The following is a 26,704-nucleotide window of genomic DNA, read 5'->3' as shown; positions in this document are numbered from 1 at the left end:
TCTGCCTGTAAATGAAGCTGATAGCAAAGGATTCCAAAGGCCAAACCCCAAGGGAATGACGTCTAGAATGTCACAAGAGAGGATAGACGTCCTCTAATGCCAAGAACGGATCTGCAACTCACACACCAAATTCTTCTCATATTCCACCTGCCCAATGAAGCCACAAAAGCTCCCTTTTATTCTTTCTCCAAGGGTCGACCCAACTCACTCAAGCAATGTGGGATAAAACATGTTCAATATAAAACATATTAAAATATTCACTTATGTCTCCCTTGGTTGCCCCTTTGATTTACACATATCTCCATAAAATAAATATTAAAGTAACACTTTAATATTTTACAATTAAATTAAATGTTACTTTAATAAAACTTCAGGCATTAAAATATATTAGCAATCGGACTTCGAATAGCGTGAGTGATAGCTCGTCGGAAAGCTCTCGCCAAGGAGTATCAAATCCAATCACCAAAACTAGCGCCCGTTGTGTCCTGCTGACTTACTAAAAATAGTAAGTATGCCTGAAACTAAGTAAATCAACTTCGTTTTGGCCCAAACTGGAAATGACTAGGCCAAAACACTCCAGGATCCCTTTAAACCCTTTGTTAGCCCTCGGGACCATGTAGAGCTAGGCTAACGCACATATACTTGGTCAATCTGCTAGAGTGGGGACATTACAGTCCGCCCCCCTTGAAATTGCTTGTCCTCAAGCAATCTCAGTCCAGCCTGCTGTATCACCTGCTCATTCTCCCATGTAGCATCTTCCTCCGGCAGGTCTCTCCATCTGACCAAATACTCCTTCACTATCCTGTTTTTGAGTTTCCTCTCTCTGGTGTCCAGAATAGCCTCAGGTACTAACACGAGCTTCCCCTCCTCATCCAAAGGAGGTAAATCTGCAGAAGGTACTACACTCTGACCAATAGCTTTCTTAAGCCTAGACACATGAAATACATTGTGCACCCGACTGCCCTTTGGAAGCTCAAGCTCATAGGCGACTTCGCCCACTCTGCGAATCACCCTGTAGGGACTATAAAATCTAGGCTTCAACTTTTCAGCTCCGCTCTTCTTGAGTGATGACTGTCTATATGGTTGTAGCCTCAAGTAAACCATATCCCCTACCTCGAAACTGCGCTCTATTCGGTGCTGATCAGCGTACAATTTCTGTTGATTCTGGGCCTGCTGTATATTCTCCTTGAGCACTTTCAGGATGTCCTGACTATCCTGCAATAAGTTTTTGGCTTTGGGCACTCTGCTGTCCCCCAAAACTAAATCCATGAAGCTAGGTGCATCATAACCATAGAGTGCCATGAAAGGAGTCATCCTGATGGACATATGATAAGTGGTGTTATAACAATACTCTCCCATATGCAACCATCTGACCCAAGCTTTTTGTTGTGCAGTTACATAGTTCCTCAAATATCCCTCCGCCCATTTATTCACAATCTCTGTTTGCCCATCTGTCTGCGGATGATAACTAGTGCTAGGTGTAAGATCTGTACCACACAACCTAAACAACTCCTGCCAAAAAACACTCATAAACTTACTATCTCGATCACTGACAATGAATCTGGGCAACCCATGTAACCTGAATATCTCTCTAAAGAAAAGATCTGCCACCTGTGCTGCTGTGTAAATGGACGGAATAGCAAAGAAGTGAGCGAACTTCGTCAAGCGGTCCACCACCACATAGATGCAATCCCTTCCCTGCACTCGTGGTAACCCAGTGATGAAGTCCATCGAAATACTTTCCCATTTCCTATCAGGAATGGGCAAGGGCTGTAATAAACCTGCAGGAAATGTGTGCTCTCCCTTATTCTGTTGACAAACCGCACACTCCCTGACATACCTTTGAACATCATCCTTGAGCCCTCTCCATGAGAACTGCTCTCGGATCTGCCTGTAGGTCTTGAAGATCCCCGGATGCCCAGCTGTGGGTGCATCATGAAATGCCTTTAGTATCACCTCTCTCAAATGTGATGACGGAATCAAATAAACCCTGTCCTGAACTCTGATCAATCCATCTATCACCTCATAGCGATCATCCTGTATAGTACCTGAAATCAATCCAGAAGCCCAAGCATCTCCGACATACTCTGCTATAATCTGATCTCTCCAATCTCCTGAAATCTCTGCCAGAGCACATAAGTGAGGTCTCCGAGATAAGGCATTAGCCACCACGTTTTTCTTACCTTTGACAAACTCTATGTCAAAGTCATAAGCCTGCAATTTAGTAACCCATTTCTGTTGCCGGTCATTAAGATCACGCTGGCTCATGAAATATTTTATGCTATTGTGATCAGTTTTGATCACAAACCGTCCGCCTACTAAGTATGATCGGAATTTGGCCAATGCATGCATTATGGCCAACATCTCCCTGTCATAGATAGAATAGCTCCTCTCAACACCTCGGAGCTTCCTACTCTCGAATGCAATGGGATGTTTCTCCTGCATCAATACTGCCCCTATCCCATCACCTGAAGCATCACACTGAAGTTCAAATGGCTTCGTGAAATCTGGTAGAGCTAAAACCGGACAAGATGACATCACTTGTTTGAAGTGGTCAAAACATCGCTGCGCTGCTTCTGTCCATACGAAGGCTCCCTTTTTAGTGAGGTCTGTCAAAGGTGCTGTAGTCTGTGAAAACCCCTTAACAAACCTCCTGTAAAACCCGCATAAACCAAAGAACCCCTTAAGTTGTGTGAGGTTCGTGGGAGTAGGCCAATCTACTATAGCTCTAATCTTTTCAGGGTCTACTCGAACTCCATCTGCACTAATAATATGCCCAAGGTATAGTAATTCTGTCATACCAAACTCACACTTAGACTCCTTGGCATATAAAGACTCTCTCTCTAGGATAGATAATACCTCCTCCAAATGCTGTGAATGTTCCTCCCAGGTCTTACTGAAGACCAAGATGTCATCAAAGAAGATCAAGACAAATCTCCTCAACTGCTCCCTGAATACCTGGTTCATACAACTCTGAAATGTAGCGGGTGCATTGGTTAGTCCAAATGGCATAACCATAAACTCAAAGTGGCCATAGTGACATCGGAAGGCTATTTTCTCAATGTCCTCTGCTCTCATCCTGATCTGATGGTATCCGGATCGCAAATCAATTTTGGTGAAGAAGCATGCCCCATGCAACTCATCAATCAACTCATCAATCCTAGGAATGGGATACCTGTTTTTAATTGTTTTCTTATTCAGTGCCCTGTAATCGATGCACATGCGCATTGTCCCATCCTTCTTCTTTACCAAAACTACAGCTGAAGCAAAGGGGCTTTTGCTAGGCCTGATGTGCCCCATTTCCAACAACTCCTTAATTGCCTTCTCTATCTCATCTTTATGTTTCTTAGGATGACGATAGGGAGTGATCATCACTGGTTTGGCTCCCTCCTCGAGCTCAATAACATGCTCTGCACCCCTGTCAGGAGGAACCCCGTGAGGAATATCACTGAATACCTTGGCATGCCTGTCAAGAATCTCCTGTATATCTGATGGATGACTCTTCACCCGAGGCTCCGGTGAAGTTGGCATAACTAAGCACTCTGTTGCCCACTCTATGTCATTATGTCGAAAAAGTCTCTCCATTCTCTTCAAAGAGACTACCCTGCAACTCCCATCTGAAAGTCCCCTGAGAACAACAGTCCTACCCTCATGCTGAAACCTCATTTCCAACTTCGCTAGGTTGAAAGTGAACTCAACCAGCGATGCCATCCATGTCATACTGAGGATGACGTCGTAATCTCCCATGTCCACAACGTAGAAATCATCCTCCAACTCATAGCCATCTCCAAATCTAATGTGAAGATTTGAAACCTTCTGAGTACATAATAGCTTTTGGCCATTAGCCACCATGACCCTAAAACCATCATGCTCCTCTGTCTGTAAACCTCTCCTGGCTACCAACTGTGTATCTATAAAGTTATGTGTAGCCCCAGTGTCAATGAGAGATATCACTTTCTGCCCCTGGATAGTACCCCTGACCTTAAATGTGATTGCCTTTTGGGCCCCTGTCAAGCGTGCCAACGATCTATCATCCTTAGGAATGCTGCTCTCCTCTATCATGTTACCCTCATCTGAATCGGAGTGTTGATCCTCCCCCTCTGACTCTGACTCCTCTGCTGAAAAATACTCCATTTGATTTGCCTTAGCCTTGAGAGGGCATTTATGAGATAAGTCCCAAGGCTCTCTACACTGGAAGCACAATTTCTTCTTTCGAAGTTCATTCAAGGTTTCACTGTCTAGTCCTTTTGATCCTTCTTTGGGTTTGTTATACTCTTTCTGAAATGGTTTTTTGTCTTTATCCTTGCGGTAGGAAGAATCTGTTGAATGGTATTTTCCTTTGTATACCGAAGGGGCTAAATCTCGTGCCTTTTTAGTTGCTTCTGCTAAGATGAGTGGATCATGTCCCTTCACCCAACCACGTAATGGATCAGCAAGCCCATCACAAAATAACACCACCAATCTCCTAGGAGAGATATCAGTAACAAGTACAGACAAACGCTGAAACTCGGCGATGTAAGCATCCACTAACCCTGACTGTTTTAACTATGCTAGCTCCTTGAAATGTAACTCGGGATCCCTAGTGTCAAATCTCTCAATCAATCTTTCTGTGAATTCCTCATAGGATGTAATCTGATTATGCCCCAGAGTCACCATGCCATGATGCCACCATTCATGCGCAACGCCGTCCAAATGCATAGCCGCATACTTGATAGCCTCATCCTCAGGCATAGGATTTAGCTGCAAGTATGTATCTACCTTCTGCACCCAAGCTCGTGCAGTCATCTTCCCTGAAGCATCATAATAAGGCAAGGAAAGTTTTCCAACTTTCTTCCTCAGCTCAAAATTCTGATTCCTCCCTCCTGCTCTAGGCATATGTCTCATCCTCAAGTCCATATAATCTCTGAGGGAAATATCTGCCTGAAACTCGAGTCCACTGGCCTCCCAGTCCCTCCTGAACTGACCCTGTAACTCAGTAATCTGCGGTTCGTTCACTGGTTGAACCGGATCCCTAGGTGGAAAGGTGGGTAGAAGAGGTCTCGAGCTCGCTGTTCGAGCTGGGTGTGCAATGTGTCTAAAGTTATCCGCCTCAATTCCATTGTTGCCATGTCCATTATTACCATTAATGTTATTCTCAGGGCCATTGTTGTTGCCTCGGCCTCCATTATTATCATTGCCCCTATTGTTATCGTTTCCCCCATTGTTATTGTTTCCATTGTTGGCCTCACCTGGATTAATATTAACGCCCATCTGTCTAGCCATAAGCTGCAACATCATGTCCATTCGCTTATTCTGCTCCTGCTGCATACGCTGCCCTTGCTCTAACGTACCCAGCAACTGTCTGAACATTACCTCCCCCTGATATGGAACGATATTCCTCTCATCTCGGTCACCCATACTGCTGTCCTGATCGAAGAATATTTCCTCTATGTCTGTATGACTGGATTCTATGTCCACCTGCACGGATGAACTAGACTGCTCACTCTGACTATCTGGATTTCTATTTTGTCTGGCCTTGGTATTGCGAAAATTATAATGCCCTTGTCGCATGCTCAATCATACATTCTGGACCTGTTTTATTTCTGCAATATGTTTTGGTGAAAGTTTCCCACAAGATGGCAAAATCTTCTGCTCTGATACCACTGTAGTGGACACCCTAGAATGCCCAAAAACTAACCCCACTGCTGATAGGAATTTAGTCAAACAGTTTGCAGCCAACTCCTTATTCCTCCGTTTAATGTTTCAATGTTTTTTTTGTTTTTAAGTCTTTGCACAGGTATGAAACCACATAACATGAACTAAAAAGAATTTACAATAATAGGCAAGCTGGAAATTGAACTACTGCTGTTATAATATTATTTCCAGAATTAACAAAAATCAAATACATAGCAGGTTATTTTCAACTCACTAAATACTCCAGCATTTTGACATAATGTTCCAACCAAAGTTTCTAATTCTGCTGCTACAGTAACATGAATAGTGCTGCATGAATAGTGCCAGGTGAATAGTGCCGCGTGAATAGTGCCAGGTGAATAGTACCTGCGTGAATAGTGTCGCGGCCTGTAGCTGGAAATGCAACCAAATAATGCTGCTGCTTGTAGCTGGAAAAACACCCAATCTGCCTGTAAATGAAGCTGATAGCAAAGGATTCCAAAGGCCAAACCCCAAGGGAATGACGTCTAGAATGTCACAAGAGAGGATAGACGTCCTCTAATGCCAAGAACGGATCTGCAACTCACACACCAAATTCTTCTCATATTCCACCTGCCCAATGAAGCCACAAAAGCTCCCTTTTATTCTTTCTCCAAGGGTCGACCCAACTCACTCAAGCAATGTGGGATAAAACATGTTCAATATAAAACATATTAAAATATTCACTTATGTCTCCCTTGGTTGCCCCTTTGATTTACACATATCTCCATAAAATAAATATTAAAGTAACACTTTAATAGTTTACAATTAAATTAAATGTTACTTTAATAAAACTTCAGGCATTAAAATATATTAGCAATCGGACTCCGAATAGCGTGAGTGATAGCTCGTCGGAAAGCTCTCGCCAAGGAGTATCAAATCCAATCACCAAAACTAGCGCCCGTTGTGTCCTGCTGACTTACTAAAAATAGTAAGTATGCCTGAAACTAAGTAAATCAACTTTGTTTTGGCCCAAACTGGAAATGACTAGGCCAAAACACTCCAGGATCCCTTTAAACCCTTCGTTAGCCCTCGGGACCATGTAGAGCTAGGCTAACGCACATATACTTGGTCAATCTGCTAGAGTGGGGACATTACACAAGACCAGTCTTCATTAAGTCATTCTTAGGATTAGTTTACGTATCTCCTCCTCGAAACCCTTATCTTTTGATCTTTTTTGAAAATCTATTAGTATTAGGAAAATCCTGTTTCCTCATTTGGAAAGATAGTAGCACGGACAAGCTTTCTTTGAAAGTACGTAAGGCCCCTTGAAGAAACAGCAAACACAATGACCACTGGTGCTTATCCTTGAGTAGAGATCCTACAAAGCAGAACCTTGAAGTCCTTCCGATTGATCCTTTTTGCGATATCTTCAGCATTTAGGGACTTTACTCAAGAGAGGATAAGATACCTCTGGGTATTTTATTCTGTGTTTGGTCGTGTACAAAATACACATCAACAGTTTGTAATATAATGAATTAAATGTTGGAGCACTATCTCTGAAACTTAAGAGACACTAAATAGCCAGTAGCATAACAGACCAAGGTGGAGCAAGAGGACAATCCTGTTGGAAGGACTTTGGAGACCACTTTTCGAGGACGTGCACCGTCAACCTTGACTGCCAGTGAAGTACAAAGAAACAAAATTAACTATATATGGAAAATCCTCAAGAACTTCTATGTCAGTTCAATATAACTTCCATTTGATTATTTCAAGCTTTTTCATAATCAAATAAAAGCTATACTATCCCTCTTTCTTGAGGTTTGATCCCAAGACAGCTGCTCAACCATTAATTAAATTTTCCAATACACATGGGACTTCTGCAAAACTTGTTTGACGAGGGACAATCATGTTAGGAAAGATGATATCAATGCACACTGGAATAGATATGTAAAGTATTTTATAAGACATATCTAGAAAAATTACAAGTCTCCAGTTCCTGACTTCTGCCTTCCTATTTACTTTTGAGATTGACTTAGTGACTCCTCTATTCAAATCTTAGTCCAAGCAACTTAATTATGTAAAATCTTGATAAAAATTATATAAAAGCTTCTTAGGAACATTCACTCGAATGTCCCGAGTCAAATCAACATCTTTATTTAATTCCTCTGAATTGAAGGGCCCTTTATAAAAAAGAAAACAAGAGTTCTTAAGTTTTGTGGGGCTCCCCTTCCCATTCAACTTTCACGAACATAAACAAGAAGGCTGTTAAAAGCTGTTTCTATTTCCAAAATATTAAATTAAGCATTGTCCAAAGGTTTCATGAGTAAGTTTTAGGAATTAGGATTTTTCAGACGTAGACAAATATTTGGTAAGATTTCGTTCCAGTCCTCACCAGCACATGCTTTTGGGGCTATTATTTGCCCTCCATTGCTATTTGTTAGTGGCACGGTGCTTTATTTTGTCTAATGTACTTATATTTTATTTTTCAATTCTAAGGTTTTCTCTTCCTAGAACTTTTGGTCAACTGTGGACATTAATATAGTTTCTTTCTTTCTCCCAAGGCTTCTTCTAAAGTTCCTTTAAAGTTAAAAGGTAAATGCTACAGGTCTCTTGCTGCTTCTTGTTACTATGCCAAGAACTAGCACCGCTGTATGCCCTTTAGTATGAACTATTGTCTTGGTGTTACTGGCTCTCTTGTAATAAGACCCATTTGCCACCATTTTACATTTGTTCTATAGTTGCATCATATCTTCATGTCCCGACTTCAATGTGTTGCTTAAACTATCCATTCTGCAGCATTGCTCCAAGACATCGCTGATGTGGATTGATATATATGACGAGATTGGGCTTGGTGGAGCAGCATCAGGTGTTTCTGGAGGACTTCTGCATCCTTATTCTCCAAAAGGTTTCAATAACTTACTTTTGATTTTGGTATGTTAGGAGGGGCCTTGCCTTTTATGTATTGTTTATTCAACTACAATTGTCTCCTATCAAACCATTCCAGTGTGTGTGCAATGCATTACATTTGCTATTGTTTTTGTTCCTCAAAACTAAATCTGAAGTAGGCTTCTTCCTAATATCTGTCTGCAGACTACACTCTATCTATTGACATGCAGGTACATTCTTGCAGGTAAGCTTCTTTGGAATGGTAAAGAATGTTGGGAAGAGGCTCTAAAACTTTTGACAGTTGCAGAAGCAGCAGCTAACACTGAATTACAAAGAGCTGAAAGGAGCAGTGCAAATAAACAGCATATTTTTGCAGAGCCTATTGTTTGGAGAAGGTTTCAGTTTCGATCTCGTTTGTCTAATCATCTGTCTTCTGAAAAGTTTGAATTCCTCGTTGACATAGTTTCCAATTTGTGCTTTGTTCTGTATTTTTAAGATTTTTCTTAGATTCTTGCATTGTCTCAATATCTTTAGCTGGCAACATTGGTTTCCAAGTGGTTTATCTCTTTGGAAGTCAATGTCAGAACTAGCAAGTGAGCTATCTCTTTGAAAACTGTTAAGGTTGCCAAACTATCTTTCTCCTTGGAAGGCTACAGTAAAGTTTAAGGTACTGTATCTTCAAAAGGCTATCTTAGGCCTGCCTGATGATCTATCATCTCTCTTCTCAAAAGGCTACTTAGGTGCCATTGAGTGATTTATGTATATTTAAAGGCTTCTTTGGGTCTGCCAAGACTCATTACTTAACCAAAGGAAAGATGAAATGTGGTCAGAGTCCTAAGTAAATCGCAATAACGATGCTTGAACATTAAGCAACATCTGTCTTCAAATGGATTTGGTTTTGATCACATGTTGAGCCAATTCTTGTAGGTATATTTTTTGACACTTAATGATTTATTTAAAAAAGTTTGCACTTCTTGTTAAGTGGATGCATTGGGGGAGGCTTATTTCTAACATTGAGATCCATAGGAAACTTCAGCATCTTCAGTGTTACTTTTATTGCTTTACATGTGTAAAAATGTTGATGTTCATATCTACATTTAGTTCTTTATGTGACCAATGCAAATCTTCCAAGCAATATCTTGGCCTTTATCAACCTCTAGCACTTCCCTCCCGATCATAGGATTCCATCTGTATAAACTTTATAAGCGGTATGGTTACGATTTAGTGTCATTTTGATTCTACCTTTTTCATAATGTGCCATTTCAAAATTCGGTAGTCTTTATCCCCTGTAGCAAAACCATTAATGCTTCTGTAGTTGTAAAGTTACTCTTTCAAAACATTTGGACATGTTATGGATTGCCCTACCCATATTTTGAGTGAGGTCTCCTGGTTCCTCAACAATTTTTGTCACTTTTTGTAGAAAATTCTTAGGTGTCACTTGAAAGATCCCTAGCTGGCTTGCACTGAGATTTTTCTGATTTGTAGGCTGATGAAATGTAGGTTTTAATGTTGTTTTCTGTGTTTTGCGCTTGGGACTTGTTCCCAATGGATTGATTGGGGATTTATTCATAAACAATGCTAGTGAACCATAAATTTGGAATTCAAAATGCAGAAATAAATGACTGATAAATAATTTTCAGAAGTCTGATTTAGGAACAGCAATGAAACAATATGGAATATTCAGATTCAAGAATTGTAATTCACTAGGTCAACAAGTGGCATACAAAGAATACCATGCCTAGCCTCGAGGGAGTTTTATTGAAGAACTGAAACATAACACAAACTAGGAGCTCCCAGCTGCTGAAAATGGCTCCAAGTAGTTTTATTTGTTCCTACCACAATTACCAAAAACAAATGCTGAAGATCTACTGAGTTCCAGGCGTGGCTTTTAGGCTGGATTATTCCATCTACTAACAAATCAACAATCTGAATGAGGAATATGCTTCTGTCGCCTAAAGTACTGCTGTGAAGTGTTGCACATAGGATTTGCCTGAGAATTATGCCCTCAATTGGTTGAATCGAACAAGATTGGCACCCAGGTGACTACAAAGTGGTATGGCTGCCTTGGAAGAGTGTCTGGATGGCTTAGGATATGAAATGGCTGCCTTAGGAAGAACAGAAACCCTTCCAAATCTGCAATCAACTTTGCAATTTGCTGAATTAAAAATTCTTTGAAGCACCAATGGGCATTCTGAGTAAATCCCTCTCTCTTGTGAATTGGGGTTTCTTCCAATACACTTGCCTTCAAGGAGTTTTCATTCCTAGAAGACTCTTCTGAAAATATCCTCCAGAGCTCAATTCTCAACCTGTGATGTAAAAATGAATTCGTAGATGCCAAAATGAATGCCCCTCTTGTTACTTTATAGCTTTTTCACCTTAATTGTACCATTTAGGGTTCTTCTGTCTTATTTTTAATGAAATTTATTTGATAATTATTCCCCTAGCAAGCGTGCCCAACTTGAGGATCAATCCATCATTGAGGCTGGTCACTTTTTTAAAATCAACTTTATGCCTAGGGGCGCATGCCATGGGGTTACTTTAATTGTTTATTATTACTTTATAACTTAACCCCATAAAGTCACTTTAATTAACTTTTTTCTATATTTAGAAAAAAGTGACTATATTAAAATAACACTATATTCTCAAACAATAACATTTCCTAGTGCCCAAGTGTCAAGTATAGGACCCTACATGCTAACACTGTAATCTCTTATGCATTGAATTCACCTGCGGAGATGGATAATAGTTGAATCTTTGTATTCGAGTGATCTACTAGGAAAGGGGGAACATTACAGTCCTCCCTTCTTGGGATTGCTTGCCCTCAAGCAACTACAAAGCTGGATGTTGAAGTATTATCTCTCCTTCCCACGTAAAATCATCTAAAGGCAAGTCCTTCCAGTGTACCAGATATTCCTTGATCACTTTGCTCCTCAACCTCCTCTCCCTCATATCAAGAATCTTTGTAGGAATCAGAATCAATCAACCCTCCTCATCCAATGGAGGCAAATGAGGTGATGGAATCACATGTTGTCCCAAAGCCTTCTTCAAGCAAGACACATGAAAGACCTGTATCTTACTCGGAAAAGGTAACTCAAGCTCATATGCTACTTGTCCAAGCCCCCTCAGAACTTTGTACGGGCCATAAAACGGAGGCTTGAGTTTTTCTACTCCACTCCTCTTGTGTGTACTCTGCTTGTAGGGTTGTAGATGCAAGAATACCACCAACCTCAAAAGTCCTCTCAACATGGTGTCGATCTGCATACACCTTCTGGTTTTGTGCATGTTGTATGTTATCCTTAAGTGCCTTAAGGGTATCCTAACTTCTCTGCTATCACCTAGTGCCGAATCAACAAATGTTAAGGCATCATGACCATACAAGGCTCGGAAGGGAGTCATACCAATAGAGATGTTGTGCGTAGTATTATAGAAATACTCGCCCAAATACAACCAACACACCCATACTCTCTGCTGACCTGAAACGTGGTTACACAAATACCCCTCTACCCACTTGTTGATTATCTCTATTTGACCATTTGGTTGAGAGTGGTAACTAGTGCTAGGGGTCAACTTTGTATTTGCAAATCGGAATAGCTCCTGCCAAAATATACTCATGAATATGCTATCCCTGTCACTAACAATGGTCCTAGGAAGTCCATGGAGTCTGAACACCTCATGAAAGAACAACTCAACTACCTGTGAAGGTGTGTAGTCGGCTGCAATAGGAAAAAGATATGCATATGCTCTGACTTGTTTTGCTGACAAGTCACACACTCACGAACATAACACAAGACATCATCCTTGAGACCCTTCCATGAGAATCTTTCTCGTACTTGCCTGTATGTCTTGAAGTACCCAGGATGTCCTACTAGTGGTGTGTTGTGGATGGCGTAATCTTTTCCTTCAATTTTGATCTAGGAACTAAATAAATTTTGTTCTTATAATATATCACTTCATCAACGACAGTGTACTTGTCATCTTGAATGTGCCCATCCAAAATCTCGCATGCAAATTGCTTTTTGGAATACTCAACTAAAAGTTGATACTTCCAATCAGCTGAAATCTCACTCAAGGAGCATAGGGTGGCAACTGAAGGCCTCCGGGAAAGTGCATCAGCAACAATGTTCTTCTTCCCTTTGACATACTCAATGTCAAAATCATAAGCCTATATTTTGCTGACCCATTTTTGTTGGCACTCACTAAGTTCTTTCTGCTCCAAGAAGTATTTCAGACTATTGTGGTCAGTCCTCACCACAAACTTCCCACCTACTAAATATTGTCTAAACTTCGCCAAAGCATGCATAATGACGAGCATTCATAGGTGGAGTATAGTCTCTCATTATCCCTCAATTTCCTGCTCTCATAGGCAATGGGATAGCGGTTTTGCATAACGATCGCTTCTATGCCCTCTCCTGATGCAACACACTTCAGAACAAAGGGCTGGGAGAAATTTGGAAGGGCTAAGACTGGACATGTGCTCATGACCTGCTTGAGGCTATCAAATACAACCTACACCTCATGTGTCCCTCTAAAAGAACCCTTCCGTGTGAGATCCATCAATGGAGCTACAAGCTATGAATAACCCCTCACAAACCTCCTGTAATATGCACATAAGCCTAGGAAACCCCGCAACTCTGAAACATTCCTAGGTGGCAGCCAATCAAGTATTGCTTGTATCTTCTCCTGGTGGACCTTCACTCCATTAGCACAAATCACATGCCCCAAATATAATATCTTTGTAAGTACAAATTCACATTTGGACAACTTGGCAAACAAAGACCAAGCCTTCATAGTACCAAGAACCTCATCCAAATGCCTCAAGTTCTCCTCCCAAGTTTTGCTGTATATCATAATGTCATTGAAGAACACCAACATATACTTACACAACTGCTTATTAAATATATGATTCATACGTGACTGTGTAAATGTATTGTAATTTCCAATTTAATGGACAAGTTATATGCAAGATGGTGTATTTTAAATTTTGATATTATGCCTATGACACTAATATTGCTATCTTTCTTTTACTGCAGGTAAGGAGGATGAACATGTATCGATTTCAATGTCATCTCCTTTGATTGGAATGATGTATAAATAGTAGGATGGCCACGATCAAGTGGCACCTTGATCGGACATGTCTTTTAGACATGTCCGACCAAGATGTCACTTGGTCGTGACCCTTACTAACATCAATCGATCCATAACTAATCGGTGCTATAAACATACTTGATAATGAATTGGTATCATTTAATGATAACAATGCTTATAAACATGCCTGATAATGAATCGGTATCATTTAATGATAACAACGCTTATAAACATGCCCGATAATGAATCGGTATCATTGTTAATGGTAACAGTGCTTATCGGTATCATTTGTTAATTGTTACAGATATAAAACATACCCGATAATGAATCGGTATCAAAGCATATAATAATGGATTAATATAACGTAAACAATAACAATAGCTGTTAGCATTATATGCTATCGGGTTAATACCCCGATAGCATATTAATGCCGATATGAATCGACATTAATATGCTATCGGGTTAATAGCCCGATAGCATTTAGATTGATGCTTAACATAGTTAAGCAGGTTGTCAATCTAATCTATCATTTATCAAATATCAATATCATAATTATGACCAATGTTATAGTCTGATAAACATAAAGCATGAATGAGTAAACTAATAACAGAGTAGAGGAGATTAATGAGTTAGGAGAGTCTTATCTTGCAGAAGCTACTAATGCATTAACACTCCCTCTTAGCTTTTGGAAGATAAAGTAACTTGCATCACATTTCTTTTTCAAAAATGTCAGTCTCCAAGAATATATATCATCTATACATATGATATGAAGTACCATTAGAACATAGGATACAAAATATAAAACATTACTCTAAGTATGTGACATAGAGTATCACCCAACCATGTGATATAAAAGATTCATCATTTTATTATGACAAGATATCACCTAAACACATGATATCAGTATTGCCTAAACACGCAATACTGAGGATAAACATATGAGGATGGTTAAATTCTCATCTTATCCAGGTTGTGATATGTGCACAAACATTTCATTCAAATGTTTTATCACAATACCATCATGGCACATCCATGACATACCAGAGATCCAACATGATAACTGGTTTGAGAATCATAAGATCGTCACCTTATGATGTCTGCATACAAGTGTTCATAATCTGAGAGATTGTCACCTCTTAGATATGAACACAGGGGGTAAAACCCAGAATGTCTCAACATGACAAAATAAGTTTACATTTTCAACATCTTATTTACAAAGCAGATTACCTTTCTATCATATCTAAACCCTTTCTAAAGTGATCAACCTTCACTTTGGAAAGTGGTTTGGTCAGAATATCTGCAGTCTAATCTCCTGTACTAACATATTCTAATTTGATCACATTTTTGTCTACCATGTCTCGTACATAATGGTATGGGATCTCACTATGTTTGGATCTATCATGGAACACTGGATTCACTGAAAGTTTTTTGCAACTTTGATTGTCACAATGGATGATAGTAAGCAGTATCTCCTTTGGCTCACACATAAACTGACTCAAGGCATTTACTGCATAGCAGATATCTGGTCTTGTATTTACCAGATACATAAGAGACCCAATCATTTGCCTGTATAGAATGTGGTCAGTAGAAGGTGATTCTGCTGCTGCTTCTTTAAGTTTATGAAGATTGGTTTCCATTGGAGCAGTCATAGGTCTACAGTTGAGTATTCCAAATCTCTTTAGGATGTCTAATGTATACTTGCCTTGGTTTAGAACAATGTTGTCAGGATTCTGCCATACTTCCAACCCTAGGAAATAATGAAGGAATCCCAAGTCCTTCATATCAAATTCTTTGGATAGCTCTTTCTTGCATTGATCTATAAGGTGATCTTCTCCCGTGATTAATAAGTCATCAACATATAAAATCATTATTAGCATATCACCTTTATTCTGTTTGTAGTAGAGATTAGGATCTGCATCATTTTTAGAGAAGCCTAGTTTTGATAGATATGTGTCAATTCTTTCATACAGGCCCTGGGACCCTGTTTGAGCCCATAAAGAGCTTTCTTGAGTCTGCACACATGAGATTCTGCATGATGGATCTCAAACCCTTCAGGTTGCTCTAGGTATACTTCTTCAAATATCTCTCCATTAAGAAAAGCTGTCTTTACATCCATTTGATGTACCTTCCATCCCTTTGCTACTGCAATGGCTAGTACAGCCCTTACTGAGGTATATTTGGCTATAGGAGCAAATGTTTCTTCATAGTCTATTCCTTCCTTTTGAGAAAATCCTCTGGCTACAAATCTTGCCTTATATTTTTCAATGTTGCCATCTGCTGCATGTTTGATCTTGAAGAGCCATTTAGAAGAAACAACAGACTTCTTAGTTGGCCTAGGAACAATTTTCCATACATCATTTTTCATTATGGATTGATACTCTTCAGACATAGCATCCTTCCATACTTGATGTTTAAGGGCATCTGTTACATTGTCAGGTTCGTTTTTAGATAGATCATTCATAAGAGCAACATAGCTAGTAAATTTATTAGGTCTTTTTCTTTCTCTGAAGGTTCTAGAAGGAGCAACAAACCTGTGAGCTTCTTCTACTGTTTTGGTGGCCCATAGTGGTCTTTTCTTGAGATTTCTAGGTGAGTTTTCATTTTCATTTTCAGTTTCATCTAGATTCTCCCTCTGAAACTCAGGGGCAGTATTTTCATCTAAGTTAGAGGTAGGTACAGAGATTTCAGGTTCTATGAAGTTCTGAGCTCTTTTGAAAGCCAGGTCCTCTTCAAATATTACATCCCTACTTAGTTCAATATTTCTTTGACCAGGTACATAGATTTTGTAGGCTTTGGAGGTTTCACTATATCCTACAAGCAATCCTCTTTTTCCAGAAGGCTCTAGTTTTAGTCTCTTTTTTTTAGGTATATGGATATAGACAGGACATCCAAATATCCTAAGGTGGCTAATATCAGGTTTAATCTTAGTGAATACTTCCTCAAGAGTTTTGTCCTCAAGATGGGAGTGAGGGCACCTGTTCTGTATATATATAGCGGTGCTGGATGCTTCAGCCCAGAGATTTGTGTTAAGGTTTTGATCTAGGATCATGGCCTTGGCAGCTTCAACTATAGTCCTATTTTTCCTTTCCGCTACCCCATTTTGTTGGGGGTTATAAGGTATATCCCATTATCTCTACAAAATTCTTTAAATGAATCTGATGTGTATTCTCCCCCATTGTCGGTTCTTAGGGTTTTAACTTTGTTTCCTGAGTGGTTTTCAGTTAGTGATTTAAATTCTTTAAACCTAGAGAGGATCTCTTCTGATTCTTTACTTTTCAGAAAGTAGATCCAAGTCTTCCTAGAGTAGTCATCAACAAATATTACATAATACAAGAATCCCCCTAGAGAGGATACGGACATAGGTCCGCATACATCAGAATGAACTAATTCTAGAATTTTGCTAGTTTTCCTAGTACTATTTTGGAATGCACCTTTGGTATTCTTACCTAGGGCACATCCTTTGCATGCCCCTGAATGATCTTGCTTTAACTTGGGTAGACCTGTGACAAGGTTTCCCATTGAAGATAAAGCCCTAAAATTCAGATGGCCTAATCTTCTATGCCAAACTTCATTTGCTTTAGTGGCTTCATGGATTAGGGCTAGATTGGGTTCCGTGCCCAGCTCATACAAATAGCCCCGTCTCTGTCCAATGGTCTTTGCCTTCTTGATGGAGGAGTTCCTTGGCCAAGCCAATACTCTGTTGTCCATGAATGTCACTCTGTATCCGTTATCTTCCAGTGCCGATATAGAAACTAGATTTCTTTTGATGCCGGGGACATATAGTACTCCTTCAAGCTGCAAGGTTATGCCTGTCTTCAATTTGATGGTGCAGGTTCCTCCTCCTCTGATTAGATGTGTGGAGTCATCTCCGATGGTTACGTCCTCATCACTCTCCTCTGTCATGGAATCAAGTACTTCTCTAAACCCAGTGATGTGCCTGGATGAACCACTGTCAATCACCCATGAGTTGATTTTGTTAGAAGCTTGACTTGTGAGTGTGTTGTGACGTTTTCACACATCACCCCATTGCAAATGGGGACCCATGTTTTTTTGCTCGTTTTCGCTTTGCTTTTTAGGGTTTTGGTTTGAATCCAGTTGGTTTTGGGAGCTTTTTGAATTTCCTTTTCTAGAATGCAAATTTTGAATGCAATGAATTCGCCAAAATGGTCTAATTTTCAATAGGAATGTTAATGCAGAGCTTAAATTTGTCTAAATGTTGACAGTCAATGTGAATTTTTGTCCAATTGAATATTTTTGACCAAATTTTGACTTTTTTGAATTTTGATCCTAGGCATTTCAAATGATTTGTTTTCACCTTGTGAAGTGATAAAATGTGTAAAATCATGTTATTTTGGCCTGTAGGAGCAAAATCGCTCCTGTCCCTCAGTGAAGGACGGGAGCTCGTTTTCAAATATTTTACTATTCCTGCAGGGTCAAGATGAATTTCGAGTTGGAAGTGATGGAGAACGGCGATATCTTTCCATTGAATATAAATTGAAGATTTTCATGAGCACAGAAATGCCTCCAGGAGGAAAATCGCTCCTGTCCCTCAGTGAAGGACCGGAGCTACAAATTCAATTTCGCCTTGTCCTTGCAAGATTTTGATGACTTAGCAATTTGAAAGGGTCCAAAGGAAGATGCTTTGCCAAATGAATATAATTTGAGATGCAAAAATGAAGGAGAATGACCTAGAATGCCCAAATCGCTCCTGTCCCTCTCCAAGGGACCAGGGCGAGGTACCTTGTAGCTCTCGTCCCTCTCCCAGGGACCAGAGCGATTTCCTTCATTATGCAAAATCCAGACAAAGGTCAAGGCAAGTTTACGTTCAAAAACAAGGAAAAACATGAGATAAATGCGTTGAATATAAATTGAAGATTTTTGGGACGTCCATAACAGTGCTAAATGCCTAGTTCGCTCCCGTCCCTCAGGAAGGGACCAGAGCGATTTTTGATATAATTGATTTTCTTGCAAAGTTACAAACAATGTCAAGGCATGAACGAATAGAGTGAAGAAGGACGAGTTCGTTGAATATAAACTCGGAACCTGGCAAGGTGAGATAAAGGCTACAAAAGGAGGATCGCTCCTGTCCCTCTCCAAGGGACAAGGGCGATACAAGGATGATGTTGCTTCCTACGCAAGTTCAAAGACGATCCAAGTTAAGTCAAGGTGGCGAGGGACACTTCAAGACTTTTTTTAGCAAGCACAAACATTCAAAGGCCGTCGCAATGATGAAATTCGCACCCTATAGCCTAGATCGCTCCTGTCCCTCAGGAAGGGACCAGGGCGATGTTGAATGCATTGGTCATTTCATGCAAAATTTACGTAAGGACAAGACTTCGCAATGTTTTAGAGGGTCCAAGGCATCGTATGAAGATAATTCGCAAGGGTTTTCAACGTCCAAACATCGCCAAACAATGTAAAAGCCTCCCATCGCTCCTGTCCTTTGGACAAGGACCAGGGCGATCTTATCAAAACACTCACGTTCCTTCAAGATCAAAGCAAAACGAGGTTAGGAAGAGCGAAGGACGGCGTCTAGAAGACATTGCAAAGGAGATCAAAGTGTAAAGTTGCCAAGGTCAAGGAAAAGGACATGGATCGCTCCTGTCCCTCTCCAAGGGACAAGGGCGATGACCCCTTAAAATGACCAAACACATAATGAAGACAAATGAATCAAGCGCAAAAGGAACAAGTAAAGTATGTTATTCGCCAACAATGAAAGATCGAAATTAAAAGATGCAAGATGAACGTGAAAAACATGGATCGCTCTTGTCCTTTGGACAAGGACCAGGGCGATATGCACTTAAAAGACACCCATATGCGCACACAAGGTAATCAAATTCGAAAGACCATCGAGATGATCGATTTTCAACGTGGAGATGAAGGAGTTGGACGTAAGAAATGCAAAAATCGAGACCAAAATAATGGATCGCTCCTGTCCCTCTCCAAGGGACCAGAGCGATGAGGTACGTCCCTTTGTCTTCCAGTTTTGGCGTCAAAATAAACAATTCGAATTTTCCTTAAATGCTAAATCGATTAAAAAATTGAAAATCCATTTTTATTTAGCATTTAATATGGCGTTATCTTTTATTAATTATTTTTGCCTTTATTAAAAAATCAAAATTTGCAAACGCAAGGCATTAATAATTAATTAATTAATTAATATAAAATCGAATTTAGAGCGCTCAATTAAGCAAGTCGGTCTTGTTATTTTATTGCAAATCATTTAAAATCATTTTTAAAAATGGTTTTATTTATCAAGTCGGCCTAGGGGATGAAAAGGTGTGAGCGCTATATATAAGGGGAGTGAAATTTTCATTTTCACATCATTATTTTTTATCCTTCATACGATCTTGAGGTGAAGCGAAGGTGATGCGAAGTATATCATCAAGTGTGGAGTGCGAATTGCGTTGAAGACCAAAGGTGGTCCGAATTTCATTCATCCAAAGGTGGCGCTTTATACATTAAGGGTGGTGCGAACTTGAAGATTCTTGTCAAAGGCGAACTTGGAGATCCATTTAAGACCACGCCAAAGGCGATACTTGAAGATCACATTGAAATCCAAAGGTGGCGAAGTCGATTTTGAGGAGACCACATTGAAGACTATTTTACTCCTCCAATTTTGCCTAGGCAAATTTTTCTCATTTGCATTCTAGAGTTAGCTCTCTCCTGAGGTATGGCGATATTGGTTTTATTGTCTTGATTTTGAATTGTTCATCGTCATTTCCTTAATTTTGAATTTTGGAATTTTGTTTTGCCTTAGCTCAGTCTTTTTTAGGAAATGATTAATAAAGGACTTATCATTAAGTTTCCTAAAATTTGCTCTCTATCTATGTTATATATTGCAAAATCACGTTTCTAATTTTGAAATGTTGTGTAGGCATCAAATGGAGATCTCATCAAGGAAAATCAAGCCGGATCAAGGACGGTCTTCGCCAGGACGATCAAGCCAAGACATGGGCGACCTCTTTCAATCCAACGTTCCAAGGCGAGGTACATCATCATCTTACACATCAAGGACAAAAGGACTTAGAACAAGAGTTAATTAAAGATAGCCTCTCAACGACATCAAATTGAATATCTACCAAGTTACAAGTGTCAAATGAGGTGGCGTCCTAGTCATCATTTCTCCAATCAGTGAGGTCCACCTCAGCATGTCTAGATTCAATGTACTTAACTCATGGAAGGTGGCACAAACTCCGATGTACCTACCCCGGCTATCCATTGGTCGATTTTTCTAGAGAGGACATGTGTCCAAGCAATACAATTTTATCATTGGTCAAGCATTAAATGTTATGTAATGGTTGTAACAAACCCTAATTAGGGTTTTCATTGTAAAATCTTGGCCATTGATCTTGAATTGATCTAAGCCATCAAATTGTATTGTGGGCACTATATAAGTCCAGGCATTTCATTTGTAAAGAAAAATTAGAAAGAATTGGCAATAGGTTAGAGATAGCATGTAAATAGTTGGAAGAGTTAGAATATAGTTGATAGAATAGTAATTAGAGTAGAATAGGAGGACAAGGCAAGAAATTGTTGCCATTGATTGTAAACAAATTCCATTTTCATTGAAGTAATGGTGAAATATGTCGTTTTCTTGCAATTTGCATGGTTTCTTGTTGAAGTCTTCAATCTTAGATGGTAGATGATTAGATGAATGGAGGAAATGTGATTGATTGATAGTGGAATTCGTATATCCATACTACTAGCAGTTTGTTGATTGCAGACTTGCCTTGCGTAGTCAACTGGAATCGTTCAGCCTAAGCTCAATTTCAATTTGTCGCCTCTTCATTGATATGCATCAACTTGGATGGTATCTATGCCTGCGGTGATGATTTGAACATCATAAAGCTCCCTTAGAAGATCGCACTAGTCTTGTGTAGATGTTCCATTGATGTCAAAACAAGATCTAGTTAGAGTTTCATCAAAAAATCAAGTCATTGCTCCTACATTCTTAGTATTAGGATTAGATCCTCTCTTCGCCCTTATCCTTTTTCATTTTTTCAAATCTAAGTTAGTAAGAGCCTGTGTCCAGCAAAGCAGATCGGAAGTTCAATGTAAGTCCCCTTGTGATTCCAGCAAATCACATCATACCACTGGAGCTTGTCCACACGTAGAGACCCTACATCAAAGAACCTTGGAGTCTACCTAACTGATCCTTTACGCGAATCTTCAGCAGTTAGAGACTATTTTCTCAAGAGAGGATAAGATGCCTTTAGGTATTTTATTCTGTGTATGATTGTGTATAAAATACACGTCAACAGAGTGCTGAGTAGAATACGTATTTCCCGGAGTCATCTTCCCCTTTAGTCTTTCCTTCTTTGACTAATGTAGCATGTTTCTTGGTTCTTTTCGGGCATTTTGCAATGAAGTGTGCGAACTGATCACATCTGTAACATTGAATGTGAGATAAGTCCTTCTTTGAAGTATTCTTGCCTTGACGACCTTTTCTCTTTCTAAACTGCCTTTTCTTGTTTTGCTTGGTGGAGTTGGTGTTTAGAACTTGCAGGTCTTCATCTATATTCTTGTGTTTCATTCCCATCTTGTTCAATCTTGATTCTTCTTGGAGACAGTCATCTCTTAATCTTTCAAACTTGGGATATTTGGACCTTGCACTGATGCCTTGGACGAATGTACTCCATCCACTAGGCAACCCATCTAAGGCAATGAGTGTTAACTCTTTGCTTTGGATCTCGTAGTCCAGAGTTGCAAGTTCAGCTTTTAGAACTGATATCCGCATAAAGTAGGCGTTGATTGTCTCCCCTTTGTTCATGGTGATATGATTTATTTCTCGTTTTAATGCTAGAGTTCGACTTGCATTTGATATCTCAAATGTGCTTTCAAGAGCTTTGAACATTTTATAGGCTGTCTGATGTTTTCTTATGATGGGCATTATGTTGTTTCTCACCCCATCAACTATTATTTTTATTGCCTTTTCATTTCCCTCAATCCATGCTGTTTTGTCAGGTTCATTTTCGAGTTGAGCATTTTTAGTTTGAACAAACGAATCCACTTTGTTCTCCTTTAAGATCATTTGAATTCTGAATTTCTAGGCTGAAAAATCATCGCCACCTCCAAGTCTGTGTTCGAATCTGATAGCACTGGCCATTTGAAGAAATATGATGTAGTATATAAACTTGTTCTTAAATTTGTTTCACGAAATTAAATAGCCTCAAGTTCGATCAACTTGGCTCTGATACCATGTAAATGTATTGTAATTTCCAATTTAATTGACAAGTTATATGCAGGATGGTGTATTTTAAATTTTGATATTATGCCTATGACACTAATAGTGCTATCTTTCTTTTACTGCAGGTAAGGAGGATGAACATGTATCAATTTCAATGTCATCTCCTTTGATTGGAATGATGTATAAATAGTAGGATGGCCATGATCAAGTGGCACCTTGATCGGACATGTCTTTTAGACATGTCCGACCAAGATGTCACTTGGTCGTGATCCTTACTAACATCAACCGATCCATAACTAATCGGTGCTATAAACATACCCAATAATGAATCGATATCATTTAATGATAACAACGCTTATAAACATGCCCGATAATGAATCGGTATCATTTAATGATAACAACGCTTATAAACATGCCGATAATGAATCGGTATCATTGTTAATGGTAACAGTGCTTATCGGTATCATTTGTTAATTGTTACAGATATAAAACATACTCGATAATGAATCGGTATCAAAGCATATAATAATGGATTAATATAACGTGAACAATAACAATAGCTGTTAGCATTATATGCTATCGGGTTAATACCCTGATAGCATATTAATGCCGATATGAATCGACATTAATATGCTATTGGGAATAGCCCGATAGCATTTAGATTGACGCTTAACATAGTTAAGCAGGTCGTCAATCTAATCTATCATTTATCAAATATCAATATCATAATTATGACCAATGTTATAGTTTGATAAACATAAAGCATGAATGAGTAAACTAATAACAGAGTAGAGGAGATTAATGAGTTAGGAGAGTCTTATCTTGCAAAAGCTACTAATGCATTAACAGATTGGAATGTAGCAGGTGCGTTAGTAAGACCACATGGCATCACCAAAAACTCATAGTGCCTATAGTGACATTTGAATGCTATCTTATGAATGTCCTCACGAACACGAATCTGATGGTATCTTGATCGAAGTTCAATCTTCAAAAAATACACTGCACCATGAAGCTCATCTAGTAACTCATCTATGGGAATCAGATACGTGTTCTTGATGTTAATTCTTGTAACGTCGGTCGTACAATTTCATAATTCCAATGCATGAATTGATTACATGTTAACATATATAATAATAGATAAATTATTAGTATATACGTTAACAATAAATAATAAATAAAATCAAAATTGAATTATGGTGTTTGCCACCGGTCACACCCTTTCATAATAACGGGCTGTAATTAAGCGATTCATAATAAATCGCGTTTCATCATGATCGGTCAAGCAAGCGATGATCTTAATGTTTGTTAACGTGTTGTGTTATCATGAGTGGTACGTAGGGAAGAGATGTGTCTTCCCACGTGGGAAGACAAATCTCTTCATTACGTACCCTCTCATTCACATATATATAACATGCATACAATGAGGAGGAAGACAATACCGCAATCGATAAGTGTTGTGCATCCTTCCATTCACACTACAACAGTTCAAATTTAATTTCAGATTATATCTTCATCTCTTCTATCCTCTTGATCACAGAATTTGAATAAACTTAACATGGTATCAGAGCTAAGTTAAGGAAGATCAAATTAAATTCAGTAACGATCATATAGACTTTCACCCAGCTCTTAGTAGATCACATTCCTATAATCCTAATGGCAACCAAAGTTAGGTTTGAAGATCGACTAGATGGAGCATCAAATTTTGTATCTTGGAAATTCAGGATCATGCTTGTTTTGAAAGAAAATAAAATTGACTCCCATGTCAAAAGTGAAATTCTTGAACCCTCTGATAATACAGAGAAAATTCAGTGGAGCAAGGACAGTGAGAAGGCTCTTAAGATAATTGTGGATTTAGTGAGAGACCACATTGTGCTAGTTATTTCTAAATATGAGACGGCTTTTTAGATGTTCAAAGCCCTAGTTGACATTTATGAAATCAACAACACTAGCAGGGCTCTCACCCTGAAGAATCAACTACACCATATAAAGATGAATAAAGGAGAGAGAGTTACATCCTATTTCTTGAGGATCACTGAGCTTAGGGATCAACTATCCACTATTGGACATCTAGTAGACAACAAAGAACTTGCAATGATGGCCATAAATGGATTTCCTACCTCATGGGAATCATTCATTCAAGGAATCAGTGCTCGTTCTAAATTTCCTAAGTTTGATAGATTGAAAACCGATTGCATTCAAGAGGAATCTCGGCTTGTCACAAAAGGAATAAAACAAAACAATGGTAATGAGGACATTCAAGTTCTAAACTCTAATTGCCACAAGAAAGGACAGAAGAAGAACTTTAAGAGAAAGAGGGACAACGACTCAAATGGAAAGGGGTCTTCAAAGAAGAAGAGAGACATTTTTGAAGTACAATGTTTCAGATGTGACCAATATGGGCACTATGCAATGAAGTGTCTAGACAGGATCAATCAACAGGCTTCAATGGTAGAAGTTAAGAAAGGGAGTGATTCCGAGAAACTAGTCTTCTACTCAGCCTTGTCTAGTCAAGTCACCTCTAGTTCCAACACATGGGTGATTGACAACGGAGCATCTTGACACATCATTGGATTTCGTGAGCACCTAGATACACTTGTGGAAAATTCAAATGAAGAAGTGACAATTGGTGATGACTCAAATTATCCAGTTATGGGACTAGGAACCTGCAATATCAACCTAAAGTCAGGCATATCCCTACAACTGACTGGAGTTCTATTTGTACTTGGTATAAAGAGAAACCTTGTCTCAGTTTCTGCACTTGAAGATAAGGGTTACAGATTAACCTTTATGGAAGGAAAGGTACTTGCTTGGCCAAAGAACTCCACCATCAAGAAAGCCCACACCATTGGAGTAAGACAAGGGAGCCTCTACAGACTTTGCACCACTCCACCTCAAGCCTTGATTCATGAGACTCCAGATTCGAATGAACTTTGGCACAGAAGATTAGGGCACCTTCATTTCCATGCCCTACCTAAGATAGAGAAGATGGTGATTGGCTTACCCAAGCTAAGTCACAGTTTTGAAGGAGCCTGCAAGGAGTGTGCCTTGGGAAAGAATACTAAAGGGTCTTTCAATTCTAGCAACGGTAAATCCAAAAATGTATTAGAATTAGTTCATTCTGATTTATGTGGACCCATGTCTGTACCTTCCTTAGGGGGATTTTTATATTATGTAATATTTGTAGATGATTATTCTAGGAAGACCTAGATATATTTTTTGAGGTACAAAGAGTTTGAAGAAATCCTTTCTAAATTTAAGGAATTCAAAGCTCTTGCAGAAAGCATGATAGGTAAGAAAATCATAACCTTAAGATCAAACAATGGGGGGGGATACACTTTTGATATGTTTAAAGATTATTGTATAAATGCTAGGATTAAGAGGGAGTTAACTGTATCTTATAACCCACAACAAAATGGGGTAGCTGAAAGAAAGAATAGGACTATAGTAGAAGCTACTAGGGCTATGTTGTTTGACCAAAATATAGAAACCTCATTTTGCGCTGAAGCATCTAGGACAACTGTGTACATTCAAAATAGATGTCCTCATTCTCTTCTTGATAATAAAGCCCCTGAAGAAGCCTTTACTGGTGTAAAGCGGAAAATCGCGATCGAACCCTAGTTGCTCTCCCCTCTTCCAACTCCAAGGAGAGAGAAGGGAGATTCACTAGGGTTGATGGTTTTCACTTAGGGGAGAGACTTTACATTCAAAAGAGGGGTTGAAACCCACAAGATCCAATCCCACGCAATACAAGATTGGATGCTAAATGAGTTTCAAGGGTTAAGAAAGCAAGGCTACCCTCTTTTGTAAAGAATGTTGATAGAAGAATTAAGCTAGGAATGCATAGAAAGTGAGAAAGATTCGCTTATAAACTGAGTTAGGGATACAGTATGAAGCTGCGGACCTGGAATT

General features: G+C 39.2%; 1 protein-coding gene across 1 annotated transcript in view; it reads left to right on the top strand.

Moving 5' to 3' along the window:
* Positions 1-26,704, top strand: part of LOC131046896 (uncharacterized) — a 115,803-nt gene that overhangs the window by 16,448 nt on the left and 72,651 nt on the right. The window contains exons 3-4 of the mRNA XM_057980728.2: positions 8,431-8,539; positions 8,765-8,915. Of these exons, the coding sequence (XP_057836711.2) occupies positions 8,431-8,539; positions 8,765-8,915 (260 nt within the window). The remainder of the gene's footprint in view (positions 1-8,430; positions 8,540-8,764; positions 8,916-26,704) is intronic.

This window comes from Cryptomeria japonica, chromosome 9 (assembly GCF_030272615.1).
Source record: "Cryptomeria japonica chromosome 9, Sugi_1.0, whole genome shotgun sequence".
In the NCBI taxonomy this organism is placed as follows: domain Eukaryota; kingdom Viridiplantae; phylum Streptophyta; class Pinopsida; order Cupressales; family Cupressaceae; genus Cryptomeria; species Cryptomeria japonica.
Note: the sequence above shows the minus strand (reverse complement) of the source record. Positions and strands in the feature narration are given on the sequence as shown.